A 13000-nucleotide genomic window follows, 5' to 3' on the forward strand; every position below is an offset into this window, starting at 1 on the left:
CCCCCCCCCCAACCATCCCTTCTTGTAATGTGTCAGCAAGATGAGAGACGTAAGCTGACAAATTCTCGCAGATTGATCAATGTGCTCAAGGCAGCGAACCAGCCCGTGCCAGAAGAGCTGATGAAGTTTGGCACGACAGTCAAGAAGAAGGAACACGGGGCGTATGGAGCCTTCTACAAGGATACGGAGAACGCCAAGGCCGCGACGAAGATTACTTTTGACTAGAAGCATTCGTTTTCAGTACCGCAAACGCTATGTATGTGTGTGTGTGTATATCAAAGTTTAGTATGGTTGACAAGTTGGTCGGCGAAGTGTTCTGAAAAGCGGTCGGTCATGGACTTTTTACATGGTACATAGATACTAGAGCATTGATCTAGCGTAGGCGTCTCGGACCAAGAGAAGTTAAAATTCCCCGATGGGTGTCCGCATGTAGTAGATGGTGGAGATGTAATCTATTTTTTACTCTCTTTCGTCTTAACTTGCATACTTACTAACTCGTCTTAATGGTTTCCACAATTTCCATCCTTGTGCATCTGAACTACAGTTACAAGAAATCATCAGGCATTACCATGTATCTATACATCCATACACTATCCCGTCCGTCTCTTCTCCATCTTCCATGAGTTAAAAAGACCCGGTGGCGAGAAGAAGAAGAAAAAAAAAAAGAGACTAGGTCCAACTTAAACGCCTCACCCGTAGACTTAAAAAAAAACCCCTGTAGTCGGCGACGGAGCGGACGACAGGGGGAAAAGAATACGAGAACCAGAGTCTAGAAAGAAGAAGGAAGAGGAAGAAAGAGAGGTGGGAAAGAGAGAAAGAGAGAGAGGGGGGGATAAGGAGTGGGTATGTGCGTTTCAAAAGGGCAACATCGCCGAGTTTTGTTAGTAGTCGGCGACCAAAAAAATGGTCGGAGGGGGGGGAAAAGGCGCATGCGGGGCCCAATCACCGGGGGGGCGCGCCCAAGAACCAAAGTTGCGGTCTTGGGGAGGGGGGCGTTTCCCGGGTGTGGAGGATAAGCCCAGAAGATGGTCGGCGAAGAGGCATGGGTTGGGATTATGTGGGTACGCGTTTATGTGTGATTTCCTGGTTTATATATAAAGAGGTGAGAACCAAGGTGTATATGGAGGAGAGTTGGTGGTCTTTAATCTGAAGATCTTTCTGTCTTTTTTTTTAATACCTTGTATAGCGAGATTTTGATCGTCGGGTTATCTACGTACCTATATACTCCTACGACAATACACAAAAAGGTGGATTGAATACCTACAACAAAGATAATCATCATGTGCAAAAAGGCTTCATGCGACTCATGCCGTACGTCTTTTCCGTTTGCTCCGCCCCATCTCCCCGACAGATAGATGTGCCTTGACATGTCATTCTACCAAGGCATTGCTGACAGTTTGTAGACAAGGTCACGTGGTGGGGCTGTGGAAAGCACATTGCTGGTGTCATGGAGAGCGTCCCGTCGGAGCAGTGGTGCACATGCGTACCACGGATCGAACAAGAGGGACAGCAATACCCACCCAAGGGCTCTTTGTCATCAGCATGACTCCCGGCGTGGTTGAGCGGGCGTAAGAATTGATGGCAGGACAAGTGGTACTACTCATCAATTTCGGCCTGCTCGGCCCAAGAACAAGACTCACGGAGGAATATTGTACCTGGTACGGCGTATGTAGGAGTAAAGGTGTGGGAAAGGGCGTTTTCTTGGCTTCTACGGCATGATGCGGATGTAGTAAATTTTTTCTACTATGAGAAGGGCTTAGCGACTTGCAATATTACAACATTACCGTTACCCGTTTCTACGAATGGTTATTTGAACCAATTGATGCCTTAGATACCAGTCAGCATCTGTGAAGGCACATGTGCGTATGTACTTTGATACAAAACACTGTAGATCCGTTGGGCGCATTCAAGCCCAGCCAGGTGAGCCGGCAATAGCAGTAACCATATTGGACGGCGAGATGTCGGTTTGTGGCGTTTGTATGGTTCTGACGGGACCTTGCAGTCATGCTTACGTAGCCGCGCCAAATACATGGAACAGGGTGGTACGGCATGTGGGCTTGGTGCTCGCGGGTTGCAAAGAAGAATGGGCGGGGGGTTGCACCGACGCTCCCGCTCGGGTCGATTACCGTTTGAAACGGCTTCTGGAAAAGGCTGCGGAGCTTCGACTTGAAACAAGCATCATGTTTGTGTACGACCGAAGAAGGGCGGCGCGATATTATTCTCCTTGTGCTGTCGGAGGTGTAGAAGAGGGACTGCAGACGCGTGGCGGGTGTAGGGCTAGTGACAAGACGATGGACAGAAGGCTGCAACCCAGGGTGCCGGGAAGACAAGAGTCATTGTGTTTGTGATGGGGAGGTGGAGGGCGGAGGAGCCAATGGGTCCGGGAGAAGGGGAAGCCGCATGGTGAGGCTGGTCTCATAATGGGTCTGCTAAGTATAGGCGTTGCAGGAGTGGGTGGGAGTAGGGCGCGCAAATGAGCAGTTTCAGGTATTGGCCGTAGTGGCCTAGAAATGATAGGCGGAAGTGTCTGGCCGGCCTGGCGAAACAGAGGAAGAGGGGTTACGAGAGCGAGTCGCGCAACTCACACAGTGGCTGGATCATAGGGCGGCTAGCCAAAGTCTGTTGCTGGGGCGGCAGAGTATATTTTGGACTGTATCGCCGGTCTCATGTGGTCTGCTGTAGCACGTTGGTGTTGAGTTTGTCCCTAGTTGTGGTCCTGCAATAGATGGTGCCTGGGCGACCCCGCCTTCCCATCTTAGACAGCAGTGGGAGTGCGAGTAGGTAGTAGTAGGGGGGATGAGTAGGAGTAGCACCACCACCACCACCACCACCACCACCACCACCACACGCGCCATTGCACCATTTCTGTTGATGACGCCGTGATATCACCGTCGCCCCGCCGTGCGCCACCAGCCACCTCTGCCTCGGTGGTAATGGTAGTAGTAGTGTAGTAGTGCAGTGTAATGTAGTGTAGTCGACAGCCACGGTCGCTCCCTTTGTGCCGCTTCCCGCGTGGGCGTGTGATAGTAGAGCATGGAGCTGGGGGAGGGATTGACTTGGCAGGCCATAGCTACTACACTACTTACACACGCTGCCCCACCATCTCTCTCCCCTTTCTGTCACCGCCTCACTCGCCTCCATCTTGCGCGGGCAGTCCCAGCCAGTGCCAGAACGAAGCAGCACAGCACCGCTCCTCCACGGGCGCACCACACAGCTCCAACCCTGGGCCGTCCCGCCAGTGTCTGGTAAGTCATCCATGTCCTCTCGTCGTCCAGAGGGGCCGACGCCGCCATTGTGCAGTGGCGCCCAAGATAGCCGCCGCCGACGCCGTGCACACAGTCAATTGCTGCTGCTACTGCTCCTGCTATTGCTGGTGCTGATGCCATCGCCTCCGCCTCCGCCTCCGCCGCCGCTTCTGCTCTGGCTGCTCGTGCCGCGCAGACAAGCACGTGGGGCTGAACTCTGTGTCTGACACAGACTCGTTTCACCATGAGCGCCCAAAGCACACCCTCCGTCTTGCGAACAATGCCTGTTTGATGACATGTACAGCCTGTGCTGACCTACAACCCTCTGCAGCTGTCTCTTCCATCCTCTACATTGTCGCTCACCTCCCTCGTCCTCTTCAACCACCCCTCCGCACCAACGCAACCGTAGCCCCAGCCCCGCAACCACCACCACCACCATCACCATCTGAGCCTCCACTCGCCTGCTCCTACCCACCGCGCCCTCGCGCATCCCATCCACCACAACCGCCACCATGCCACCAGCAGGAAGCGGCAGCTCCAGGAAAATCTCCTTCAACGTCTCGGAGCAGTACGACATCCAAGATGTCGTAGGAGAGGGCGCATACGGTGTCGTATGGTACGTCTCGCCCGCCAATGGCCCGCTTTCAGCCCCCTAATAACACTCACAGCTCCGCCTTGCACAAGCCCTCGGGCCAGAAGGTTGCCATTAAGAAGATCACACCCTTTGATCACTCCATGTTCTGCTTGAGAACACTGCGAGAGATGAAGCTGCTGCGCTACTTCAACCACGAAAACATCATCTCCATCCTGGACATCCAAAAGCCCCGCAACTACGAGACCTTCACCGAGGTCTACCTAATTCAGGTGCGCAGATTTCTTTGCTTGCATACCCTATTTTTTTCTAACCTGCTGTTTAGGAACTCATGGAGACGGACATGCACCGCGTTATCCGCACACAGGAGCTGTCCGACGACCACTGCCAGTACTTCATCTACCAGACCCTACGCGCCCTCAAGGCCATGCACTCGGCAAATGTCCTCCACCGCGATCTCAAGCCCTCCAACTTGCTGCTCAACGCAAACTGCGATCTCAAAGTCTGTGATTTTGGTCTCGCCCGATCCGCCGCTTCGACCGAGGACAACTCGGGTTTCATGACCGAATACGTTGCCACTCGTTGGTACCGTGCGCCAGAGATTATGCTTACCTTCAAGGAGTACACAAAAGCAATCGACGTATGGAGTGTGGGATGTATCCTCGCTGAGATGCTCAGCGGAAAGCCTCTTTTCCCAGGAAAGGACTGTAAGTCGCGCGCAGTGCCTCCAAATCAGCTCCCAAGAAACTAACCTTTGCCAGACCACCACCAGCTCACATTGATCCTCGACGTACTGGGTACGCCCACCATGGAGGATTACTACGGTATCAAGTCCCGCCGAGCTCGCGAATACATCCGATCTCTGCCCTTCAAGAAGAAGATCCCCTGGAAGGCCATGTTCCCCAAGACGAATGATTTGGCTCTTGACCTGCTCGAGCGATTACTGGCTTTCAACCCAGTCAAGCGCATCTCAGTCGAGGACGCGCTCAAGCACCCATACCTTGAGCCCTACCACGACCCAGATGACGAGCCAGGCGCGGACCCCATCCCAGAGGAGTTCTTCGACTTTGACAAGAACAAGGACAACCTGACCAAGGAACAGTTGAAGCGTGAGTGCAGACGAGTTTCTACACGCCGAGTATGAGCTAACAGCACGCAGTCCTCATCTACCAGGAGATTATGCGATAAACACCTTCACGTCTTTGGCCCTTGCGCGGGATTAATACAAGATACCACGATCGAGTCCATTTTCGCAACTTGTCTGCAGCCAGCTAGTCTGAGCGCATTAGCATGTGAGAAGTGGCATACCATGTTCCTGTCATTTGGATTCGCAGCAGAAGAAACACATTAGCATGACAGCGCAGAGGTGCGCGGATATGAGCTTGAGCTTCGAATATTTTCTATGAGCAATTTCTGTCGTCACAGTGTGAGATGACAATAAGCACAAATGCATGCTTCTTTGCAAATTGCCTGGCTATTCTTGGTGCCCCCCGTTCACGATGCACGAGATGGTCTAACACAAAACTTGCATATTGGCGTATCGCTGTAGCCTATAAACACCGCCCAATGCCTTTGTCCTTGATGCTAACTATACAAGAGTGGTGGCGTCGTCGTCGTCGTTTTGCAAACACAAATGATGCCCACTATCATATACACATAATCGTACACGTCGTACATGGCCGAGGTAGCTTCCTGTTTTGACCTAGAAATCGCACCTGCCATCCTTCCACCCAGTCCGCCATCTTTCTTCCCACCTCTTGCAGTCAAATGTCTCCTTGCCCAACTTCTCATTGACTGCATTGTGCGCTTCACACATCCACTCGCCGAACTCGCTGCGATTGCTGACCCTCGGCGTGTTCTTCTGCATCCACTTTTGAAAATCTTCTGCGCACACCCAGCACGGATATAATTTGCCAAACGTGGAGAGGAATGACTTGGTTTCTGACTGAAGTTGAGGAGACGGGTTGGTTGGGTATGTGGCGGTTATGGAATGGAGGAGTGTCCACGATGAGCGACCGAGGGCTTCCACGTCCGGCGGGCAGTCAGCGGGCATTGTGGGGGTAGTTTTGGCAGTCGCGGTGGATTGCGTGCGCTTCGTAGGCATTTTGCCCGACATTGCGAATAGAGAGGCTACATCGTTGCAGGTGCGACATCTACAGCGTAGGCAAACCAGTCGTCAGCATCCACTTCTTCTCACATACACACGCGACAAAGGGCTATGGCGATTGCAAGGCTTGTATATTGCCTGGCGCAATTGCTCGCGGGTACATACGTAGGTACAGAAAGGAAGAGAGAAAGAAGCTACTCACGGCTTGCCGTCTGGACCGAGTATGATGCCATTCGCCAGTTTCTTGTAACCAGGCCTTCCCTCTATATCCTTCGCCTCGCTCGTATCCAGCTTATCCTGCGCCATTGTCTCTCACTCTCTTCCCCAAGTATGATTTTCTTGCGTTGAAGCACAGCACAAATGTGGCATCGTTTAGGTCGGACGATTTCTAAGCCCTTCCACCATTGTCGGAGCCTCGGAGTTAAGAGAGCGTCATGGCGGCAGCAAGGCTGATCCTTGCTTTCTTGGTTTCGCTTCCACTTCCGCTTTCCAGGGACGTGATGTGATGCAACTTCTTGGGAACTCAACTTGCTCATGCGTTGATTGGTAGAAACGTACATGTAGTACAACACTTGTTGCTAGTCTTCTAACTGCCCACGCGCTTCGTTGTCTTCTGCCCATTAACAATGGACGTCCCGGTGGCTGCCAATGTACTGGGGACCATGGGAGCGGTACGTGAACTATCCTCATAGAAGGACCAATATACTAACTAGTGTAGGTCTGTTGGTCTATTCAGGTGTGTATAGTATATAGTTACATCTCTTCTTCCCCATCCCATGCCCAATGATAATGCTGAGTATCTCACAGTTGATACCTCAAATTGTCGTAAACTACAGACGACACAATGCAACCGGATTGCAACCTACGATGATGATGTTGTGGGCTTGGGCAGGTGTCCCCTTGGGCGTTTATAATATTGCTGAAGACTACAACATTGCTTTGCGCATCCAGCCGCAGATTCTCACTGTGCTGAGTCTTGTCACGTGGATCCAGTGCTATTATTACGAGAAGGTGACTCGAGGAGATTACTATATTGAAATGCATGAGGAAAACTGACATCGTGCAGAACTGGTCTGTCTTGCGTTCACTTGCGGTAGTCGTCCCCATAGCCAGTCTTATGGGTGGAGTGCAAACTGGCCTCATCTTCGCAATACGACGTGCTCAGCATCAGGGCCTGCACTGGCCTAGTATCCTCATGGCAGTTGCTTCGGCTGCTTTGCTTGCAGCTGGCGTTATGCGGCACTATATTGACATCTACCTCTTTCGGACTGTTCGAGGAATCTCGTTCATCTTTGTAGCCATCGACGCCCTAGGCGATGTCTTCTCATTGGTGTCCGTCTTGTTTCAGCCTACCCTCGACGTTCTAGGGATTGTGATTTATGGCACCGAATTGGCCCTCTGGATTGGCATCTTTGCTTGTGGAGCTTATTACAATCTCTCACCTTGGATCGTCTCACAGACAAACGGCCGGAAAAGAAGTCATGCGGCATGCAATGAAAGCGTTGGTCCTGCCGCAGATATAAACACAGGTGAAGAAGGAGCAGCAGTCGCATCTGGGATCGCGCTCCATAACCTACCTTCTAGCACTTCAGTCTTCAGGACGCCGTCGGGCAATATCGACGTCATGTCACGGTGAAGGAGGATTTCATCGCACGAGACACAAACGGGCCACATGCCGCGCAAGATTTCATGGGATATGTGGACTGCAGGTCCTTGGAATTGCCCGTTTGTTTGTTTGTCAAGCGTTTGGTAGTGGTTGCAAGCTGGCTCCTGGCTCCTTCCCAGATAGACGCTCTCACCTCTCCCCACTCTCCTCACCCATACACTGCGCTCCCATTGCTCGGACCGACCACTACAGGCACATTTGTCCGCGTTGCAGTCTCAGCGCAAAGGCCCATCGCGTCACCAAAACTTCAAAACACATCATTTGAATGTAGGTAACCGCTCGTTGCTGCTCCTTTTGCTCCACCTGCCTTGACTTCTGTCCGACCAACCACAGCGCGAGTATTTCTCCGCCATACTCACAAGAAGCAGCAACACATCAGATATCGCTACTAAGACTTCACCAATGATTTCCATCATGATGGCCAAAGCCATGTCGCTGGATTGCCAATCGGATGCTCCGTCGGCGCCCAATCCCACTCCAGTCACCGAGCCTGACGGCACTCCGTTTGCCAATGAGCCAGTCGATCCTCCACCAGAGATAGACTACGCCGCCGTTGCTAATATTCTTGCTCCTATTCAGGAGTCGCTCAACGAAGCCGCCGAGGAGGCCGGTTATCCTTCCCCTCCCATCAACACACCCGTGGTCGGTTCCCCGGAGCCCTCCATCGTCTACCGCAACCCTACGACTCGCGGTCGTGGTATTAGCGCTATCGGTGATAGACTGGCTAAGTTCAAACTCGATAACCGCAAGCTGCGTCAGCATGAAGGAGATGCGGGATCAGTCAACTATTCTCCTAAGCCTTCGGTCGCCGAAGATGACGAGGCCGACATGGCCAGCATTTCCGAGGTAGTGAGCGATAGCGGCAAGAACAGACACGCTCGTAGGTCTCTTGCTCCGATCAGTGTGACCGAGGGCACAGTGCCTATCGCCCTGGGCTCTCCTGCCGCCAACCCACGTATCGCTGAGTACTTGAGCTTCACCTCGGATGACTTGCCCACTAGCTCGGTTGCCCCTTGCTTTCCCTCTACCCCGATGGAAATGGGCACAGCTTGTATCGAGCCGGCGGTTCATGGTGGCAGCGACAGCTTGAGGAGCGAAGGCGTCACGGAAAAGAGCAACTGGGCTGAGGAGCTCGAGGACACCGCCAACCGCGCTTTCTTGCGCCTTGAGCAGCTAGCAGCTGACGAGGTCAAGATGGACGCTAGCAAGACCTTTGAGGAGTACTACATTGCTCGGCTTGAGCGCCTACTTGGTAACGACAAGCGAGCAGTTCCTGTCCTTGTTCTGAAGGCCGACAAGGCTAGCAAGGTCAAAAAAGCCGATAAGTAGGCATGGCCTTGTCTAGAGCATTTCCATCTTGTTTCTTCACATGAATGGGGCTCCTGGCAGGGAGATTGATGATGGGTTATGATTCATGGCATGGGAACTGGGTTTTTTTTTGTATGAATGTGGTGCATTCGGATCATCATGGTGGGTGGCATCAGGGCAGTGTTCTATATCCCATTACACGGGTTGCTTTTTACGATTTCACACGGATTATCTGTACAACACGGTGCCTTGGTAGCAGACCTGGCCCAGAAGTAATAATGCTTGCGTTCTCTCAAACTTTGGCTCGAGTACAATATCGTGCGTGCAAATGTGACCCTGATAGCGATGGGGCCTGCTAGTCAGCACAAGACAGTCTAAAAAGAGCGATGGTACCACCCGTTCCTCACGCCAAGACCCTGCAGGATAGCCACTGTAGCCAGCGTGACGGCGGTTGGCTTATCGTTTGATTTCCAATAAGCCGCACCAGCGGCAGCCAAGAGTCCTGTCAAGACGGCAGCAATGCTCTTGTCATATATGTCGTACACTCCAACCTGAGACCACTTGTAATTGAGGATGCCTTGAGAGAAAAAAAAACAAAGTTAGCATTATTATTAGTAAGTAGGTTGATTTTCCATTCTCTTTTTCATCGGTACAGTTTTGATATTATCTAAAAAAAAGAGAGAAAAGAAGGTAGAAGAAGAAGAAGAAGAAGAAGAAAAAAAAAGAAAAAAAGACTTACTCATGATAACAAAGAAGCCACTGCCTTCGTACCAGCCAATCTTGGAGGCGCCACGAAGCACAAGCGGAAGCGTGTTCATGGTTGGATGTTTGAATTGATCGAGGCCTTTCATCTGTAATCACCGACAAGGAAAAAATACATCAGATATTTGCATCAATGGTAGTAGTACTAGTTTCGGCTCAAAGGGCAAGAATTGTATTTACCGTGTGGCCCAGGGCTAGCACGCCGTAGGCTGCACTAGTTGCGAGCAGGAGTGGGTGTGATTGCGAGGTTACCGATGCCATTGTTGCGATTGACAATATACAATTGCTGGTCTTGGGTGTTCGAGCTGGGGAGACAATGTGCTATCGAGATGCTGTGAGGTTTGGGGTTCCTGGCTTGTGATGGAGGGGGAAAAGTTGTGTTGCACAGTTGTGTCGACGTGATGATGAGATGCTTGGTTGCTGGCGCGAAGCCGAGGTTACCTAGCGTGGACTAGTACGTATGTACGCATGGTTCCCCCACTTTTCCCTCGTATTTCAGCTGTGCTGTGTGAGGTTCTAGAGACGTACTGGTATCTGTTCTGTAACGCAATGTAGTGTTTGATAAGTCTGTTTGGTTGACTTCCATAACGTACAGATGAATCAAAGTAAACAGGGCGTCATGCACCATTTCTCTCCTTGTTCAGCTCGTGCAAATCCATCATTCGCCGCTTCATCACCATGTGCTCAACATGCTGGTTCAAGCACTGCCCTACCCCTTGCGCTTGTCGGTTTCCTCTCCCGATGTTGTATCACATATCTCCTTTCCCTTTGGCCGAGAAGCATCGTCGCTAGTGTCGTGTGTGCTGCGTACGGTGTTTTGTGAGGGCGAAGGTGAGTGTGTAACCGTAGTCGGAACATTGTTTGGGGTATCCTGAGGCTGCAATTGACCAGTCAGACTAGCATTGTGCTTTGAGGAGGCGCTTATAGCATACCTGCTCTGTGCCAGATGAGCCTGTTGACGCTGGCTGTCTGTTTTCCTGGTCTACCAATGCCTTGGCAGCCTCCAATGCTTCTGGCCTCATTGTCTTGGATGCAAAAGCTTCGACTGCTTCAGATTTCATGTGCGGCAACGTAGACTATCCACACCGTACAGGTCTTGTGTGGGGTTTGCTTGAGGGAGTAGTTGGCTGCGTGGAATTCCGTTTTGTAGGTCACTTGCGTGGGCGTAGATAAAACTTTGGGGATTTGATGAAATGATGGTCTGTAGGGTAGTAGAAGAATCAGCAGTAACGGCAGCCTTTCTGTTGCTGCTTTGTCTGCGAGGCAGCGGCCAAAGTGCTCCTTCCTTTACCGCCAACATGGTGACGAGCTTGTTTGTGTAACACAAGCAGCGGCAACATGATGAGTAGTGCAAGTTTCTTGGATGGGAAAGAAGAAAAAGAAGAAGAAGAAAATCACTGAAGGAGGAGTCGGAGGTACAAATGTACTATGAGATGCAGTTTGGGTCTGTGGCTGCATCCATGTTGTAGGGATGGATGGACTTGCTCCTTGTGGACGGGAAAGATGGCAGGTCGTTCAGCCACAGCACCGATACAGCAAGGGATGTCCATAACCAGACAATGAGTCTGTGCTTGCAGTGTCATTTATTGCAGATTACGAGGGCAGATAGCCAAAAGCCATTTTTCTTGTTGGAGGGAGGCAACAATATCATAGGGCTTGTGTGGGTTTGCAGTCTCGGCACTGGATGTCAACAGTCATGTAGATTGCCCGTTGTTCGGGGGCTCTCCGCGACATGCACGATACTTGTCATGGGCTTACAGGGCACCGTGGCCAAAGTTTGCTAGTGCCGAAACGCTCGCTCTGATGCCGTGTTTCCTGGTAACAGGGCAGCGTCTGCCGCTACTCTAGGCAAGACAGTAATCATATCCATACTTTGGCATGACGTCGACGCGGTGGCCGTGAGCCGTACTCGACAGAGGCATTGTTGCCGGGGACATGCAAGTATGGGCTCCAGTCGATCGGATCATTGTCGGTCTTGTACATGTTGTTGCGTGACGCTACTCTACATGGCCGTCAGAGTCACCCACCGGCTATTCTCCACCAAGGCCCAAGGGCCATGAGCATCTGCTTGACCATGTCCAAGACGCAACCGTCCGCCCTCCGCTGCGGTCTTGTACACTGAGAAGATGGCGGTAGACATGGACTACACGAGTATCCAAGGCGTGCTCCACCAAGGGCCGCATTGCGGGAGGGTTCAAGCGCTCGATGCGCAGATCAGGATTGCTGACCCAGGGCGAGGCCTGTCCGGATCAAGGTCGCACATACCACCCGGTCATCTGAACTCTCGACTAGGCTATGCCAAAGGAAGCAACCCACTGCGTCTGGCCTCGGCGGCACTAAGCACCAGGTCGCCAGTGTTGCAGGTCCGGAGGTGGATGGCCAAGTCAGGTCGTAGATGGGACGGGTGCTCTACTTGGGTGCATCCCAGCCAGACGCCGTTTGACGGCTCTTACAGGCACAGGGCGGGCCCGAGGCGGCCATGGCAATATGAGGGGCGCTCCGATATGAGGAGGAGCTGCACCGAAGCCCAGGCGTGCCTATCAGACGGAGAGCAGAGCTTCGCGTCGAGTTCGAGTGGCTTGGGGGCAATATGGAAATGCTGTCGACCATGTCGGGGCCGGGCGTGAATGATCAGGAGACGCAGTTTATGCAGGTCCACACTGCCGCTGCTGGGTCGGGGTCGTGGTCGTGGTCATGGTCATGGTCATGGTCATGGCAGTCGGTGTTGGACCCTCTTTGCCAAGCCTGTAGCCCTCGCCCTCGTCTCGTCGTTGGCCGCCGTGCCCATGGAGCGGCCGGCTGGGTGCGTTGCGAGCACTGCTGGCGGGCTGCTGCTATCCCGGCCCTGGTGTTCGCTTGCTTCCCACCACTGCCACTCCCATCACCACCACCACTACCGCAACAGCTAATCAGCAAATCACTGTCAACGGCTCCGTGCTTCCTGCACCCTTCTCTGTAAGCAGCCGATTACCGCACACACCCACACCCACACCCACACCCCTCATGCCTGTCAACTGCGCCCGCTGTGGGGAGGCGACGATACACGCTGCCCTTTCGCTGACGACTCGCCATCCTGGTCTGGGAGGATCCTCTGCCGCCGCTGTTATTGATTGTCTGAGCCGAACGTGGAGTACTTGACGCCCCTTGTCATCCCCGCATTTGCGCCGCTCATCTCGCGAGCCATGTTTTGCACATGTGTAGAGCTAGACGGACGCGAGATTAGCTGTGGTTATAATCGCTGCTGGCCCGGCCCTCTCATGTCTTTTGCTACCTTGTTGCCGTCAGCCTACTCACCTACTGCCTACTACCACCACCACCAC

The 13000-nt window shown here is 52.6% G+C and overlaps 10 protein-coding genes across 10 annotated transcripts; 5 read left to right on the forward strand and 5 right to left on the reverse strand.

Moving 5' to 3' along the window:
• Positions 1-1280: 1280 nt before the first annotated feature.
• On the forward strand, positions 1281-1546 carry COCVIDRAFT_112624 (hypothetical protein; the record flags this gene model as incomplete). Its single annotated transcript, XM_014696031.1, has 2 exons — positions 1281-1311; positions 1404-1546. The coding sequence occupies 2 exons, from the start codon at positions 1281-1283 to the stop codon at positions 1544-1546; spliced, it is 174 nt and encodes a 57-aa protein (XP_014551517.1).
• A 669-nt stretch (positions 1547-2215) lies between these two features.
• COCVIDRAFT_112676 (hypothetical protein) lies at positions 2216-2419 on the reverse strand (the record flags this gene model as incomplete). The annotated part of the gene is made up of 1 exon (XM_014696032.1): positions 2216-2419. One exon carries the CDS (start codon positions 2417-2419, stop codon positions 2216-2218), a length of 204 nt encoding a protein of 67 aa, XP_014551518.1.
• A 795-nt stretch (positions 2420-3214) lies between these two features.
• On the forward strand, positions 3215-3472 carry COCVIDRAFT_112640 (hypothetical protein; the record flags this gene model as incomplete). Its single annotated transcript, XM_014696033.1, has 1 exon — positions 3215-3472. A coding segment is annotated over one exon (258 nt), but the record flags the coding sequence as incomplete, so codon positions are not given.
• Positions 3473-3757: 285 nt separating this feature from the next.
• Positions 3758-5025, forward strand: COCVIDRAFT_112631 (hypothetical protein; the record flags this gene model as incomplete). The annotated part of the gene is made up of 5 exons (XM_014696034.1): positions 3758-3861; positions 3914-4109; positions 4163-4544; positions 4599-4946; positions 4997-5025. The coding sequence occupies 5 exons, from the start codon at positions 3758-3760 to the stop codon at positions 5023-5025; spliced, it is 1059 nt and encodes a 352-aa protein (XP_014551520.1).
• A 514-nt stretch (positions 5026-5539) lies between these two features.
• Positions 5540-6250, reverse strand: COCVIDRAFT_112686 (hypothetical protein; the record flags this gene model as incomplete). Its single annotated transcript, XM_014696035.1, has 2 exons — positions 5540-5990; positions 6147-6250. 2 exons carry the CDS (start codon positions 6248-6250, stop codon positions 5540-5542), a joined length of 555 nt encoding a protein of 184 aa, XP_014551521.1.
• Positions 6251-6570: 320 nt separating this feature from the next.
• On the forward strand, positions 6571-7580 carry COCVIDRAFT_42171 (hypothetical protein; the record flags this gene model as incomplete). The annotated part of the gene is made up of 4 exons (XM_014696036.1): positions 6571-6615; positions 6663-6680; positions 6752-6955; positions 7011-7580. The coding sequence occupies 4 exons, from the start codon at positions 6571-6573 to the stop codon at positions 7578-7580; spliced, it is 837 nt and encodes a 278-aa protein (XP_014551522.1).
• Positions 7581-8012: 432 nt separating this feature from the next.
• On the forward strand, positions 8013-8939 carry COCVIDRAFT_42172 (hypothetical protein; the record flags this gene model as incomplete). The annotated part of the gene is made up of 1 exon (XM_014696037.1): positions 8013-8939. One exon carries the CDS (start codon positions 8013-8015, stop codon positions 8937-8939), a length of 927 nt encoding a protein of 308 aa, XP_014551523.1.
• Positions 8940-9292: 353 nt separating this feature from the next.
• On the reverse strand, positions 9293-9941 carry COCVIDRAFT_112671 (hypothetical protein; the record flags this gene model as incomplete). Its single annotated transcript, XM_014696038.1, has 3 exons — positions 9293-9495; positions 9658-9769; positions 9861-9941. The coding sequence occupies 3 exons, from the start codon at positions 9939-9941 to the stop codon at positions 9293-9295; spliced, it is 396 nt and encodes a 131-aa protein (XP_014551524.1).
• A 448-nt stretch (positions 9942-10389) lies between these two features.
• COCVIDRAFT_30944 (hypothetical protein) lies at positions 10390-10741 on the reverse strand (the record flags this gene model as incomplete). The annotated part of the gene is made up of 2 exons (XM_014696039.1): positions 10390-10557; positions 10613-10741. The coding sequence occupies 2 exons, from the start codon at positions 10739-10741 to the stop codon at positions 10390-10392; spliced, it is 297 nt and encodes a 98-aa protein (XP_014551525.1).
• A 1323-nt stretch (positions 10742-12064) lies between these two features.
• COCVIDRAFT_20232 (hypothetical protein) lies at positions 12065-12752 on the reverse strand (the record flags this gene model as incomplete). The annotated part of the gene is made up of 3 exons (XM_014696027.1): positions 12065-12217; positions 12342-12585; positions 12661-12752. The coding sequence occupies 3 exons, from the start codon at positions 12750-12752 to the stop codon at positions 12065-12067; spliced, it is 489 nt and encodes a 162-aa protein (XP_014551513.1).
• Between the last annotated feature and the right edge of the window lie 248 nt (positions 12753-13000).

The sequence above is a fragment of the Bipolaris victoriae genome, assembly GCF_000527765.1.
Source record: "Bipolaris victoriae FI3 unplaced genomic scaffold scaffold_136, whole genome shotgun sequence".
Classification (NCBI taxonomy): domain Eukaryota; kingdom Fungi; phylum Ascomycota; class Dothideomycetes; order Pleosporales; family Pleosporaceae; genus Bipolaris; species Bipolaris victoriae.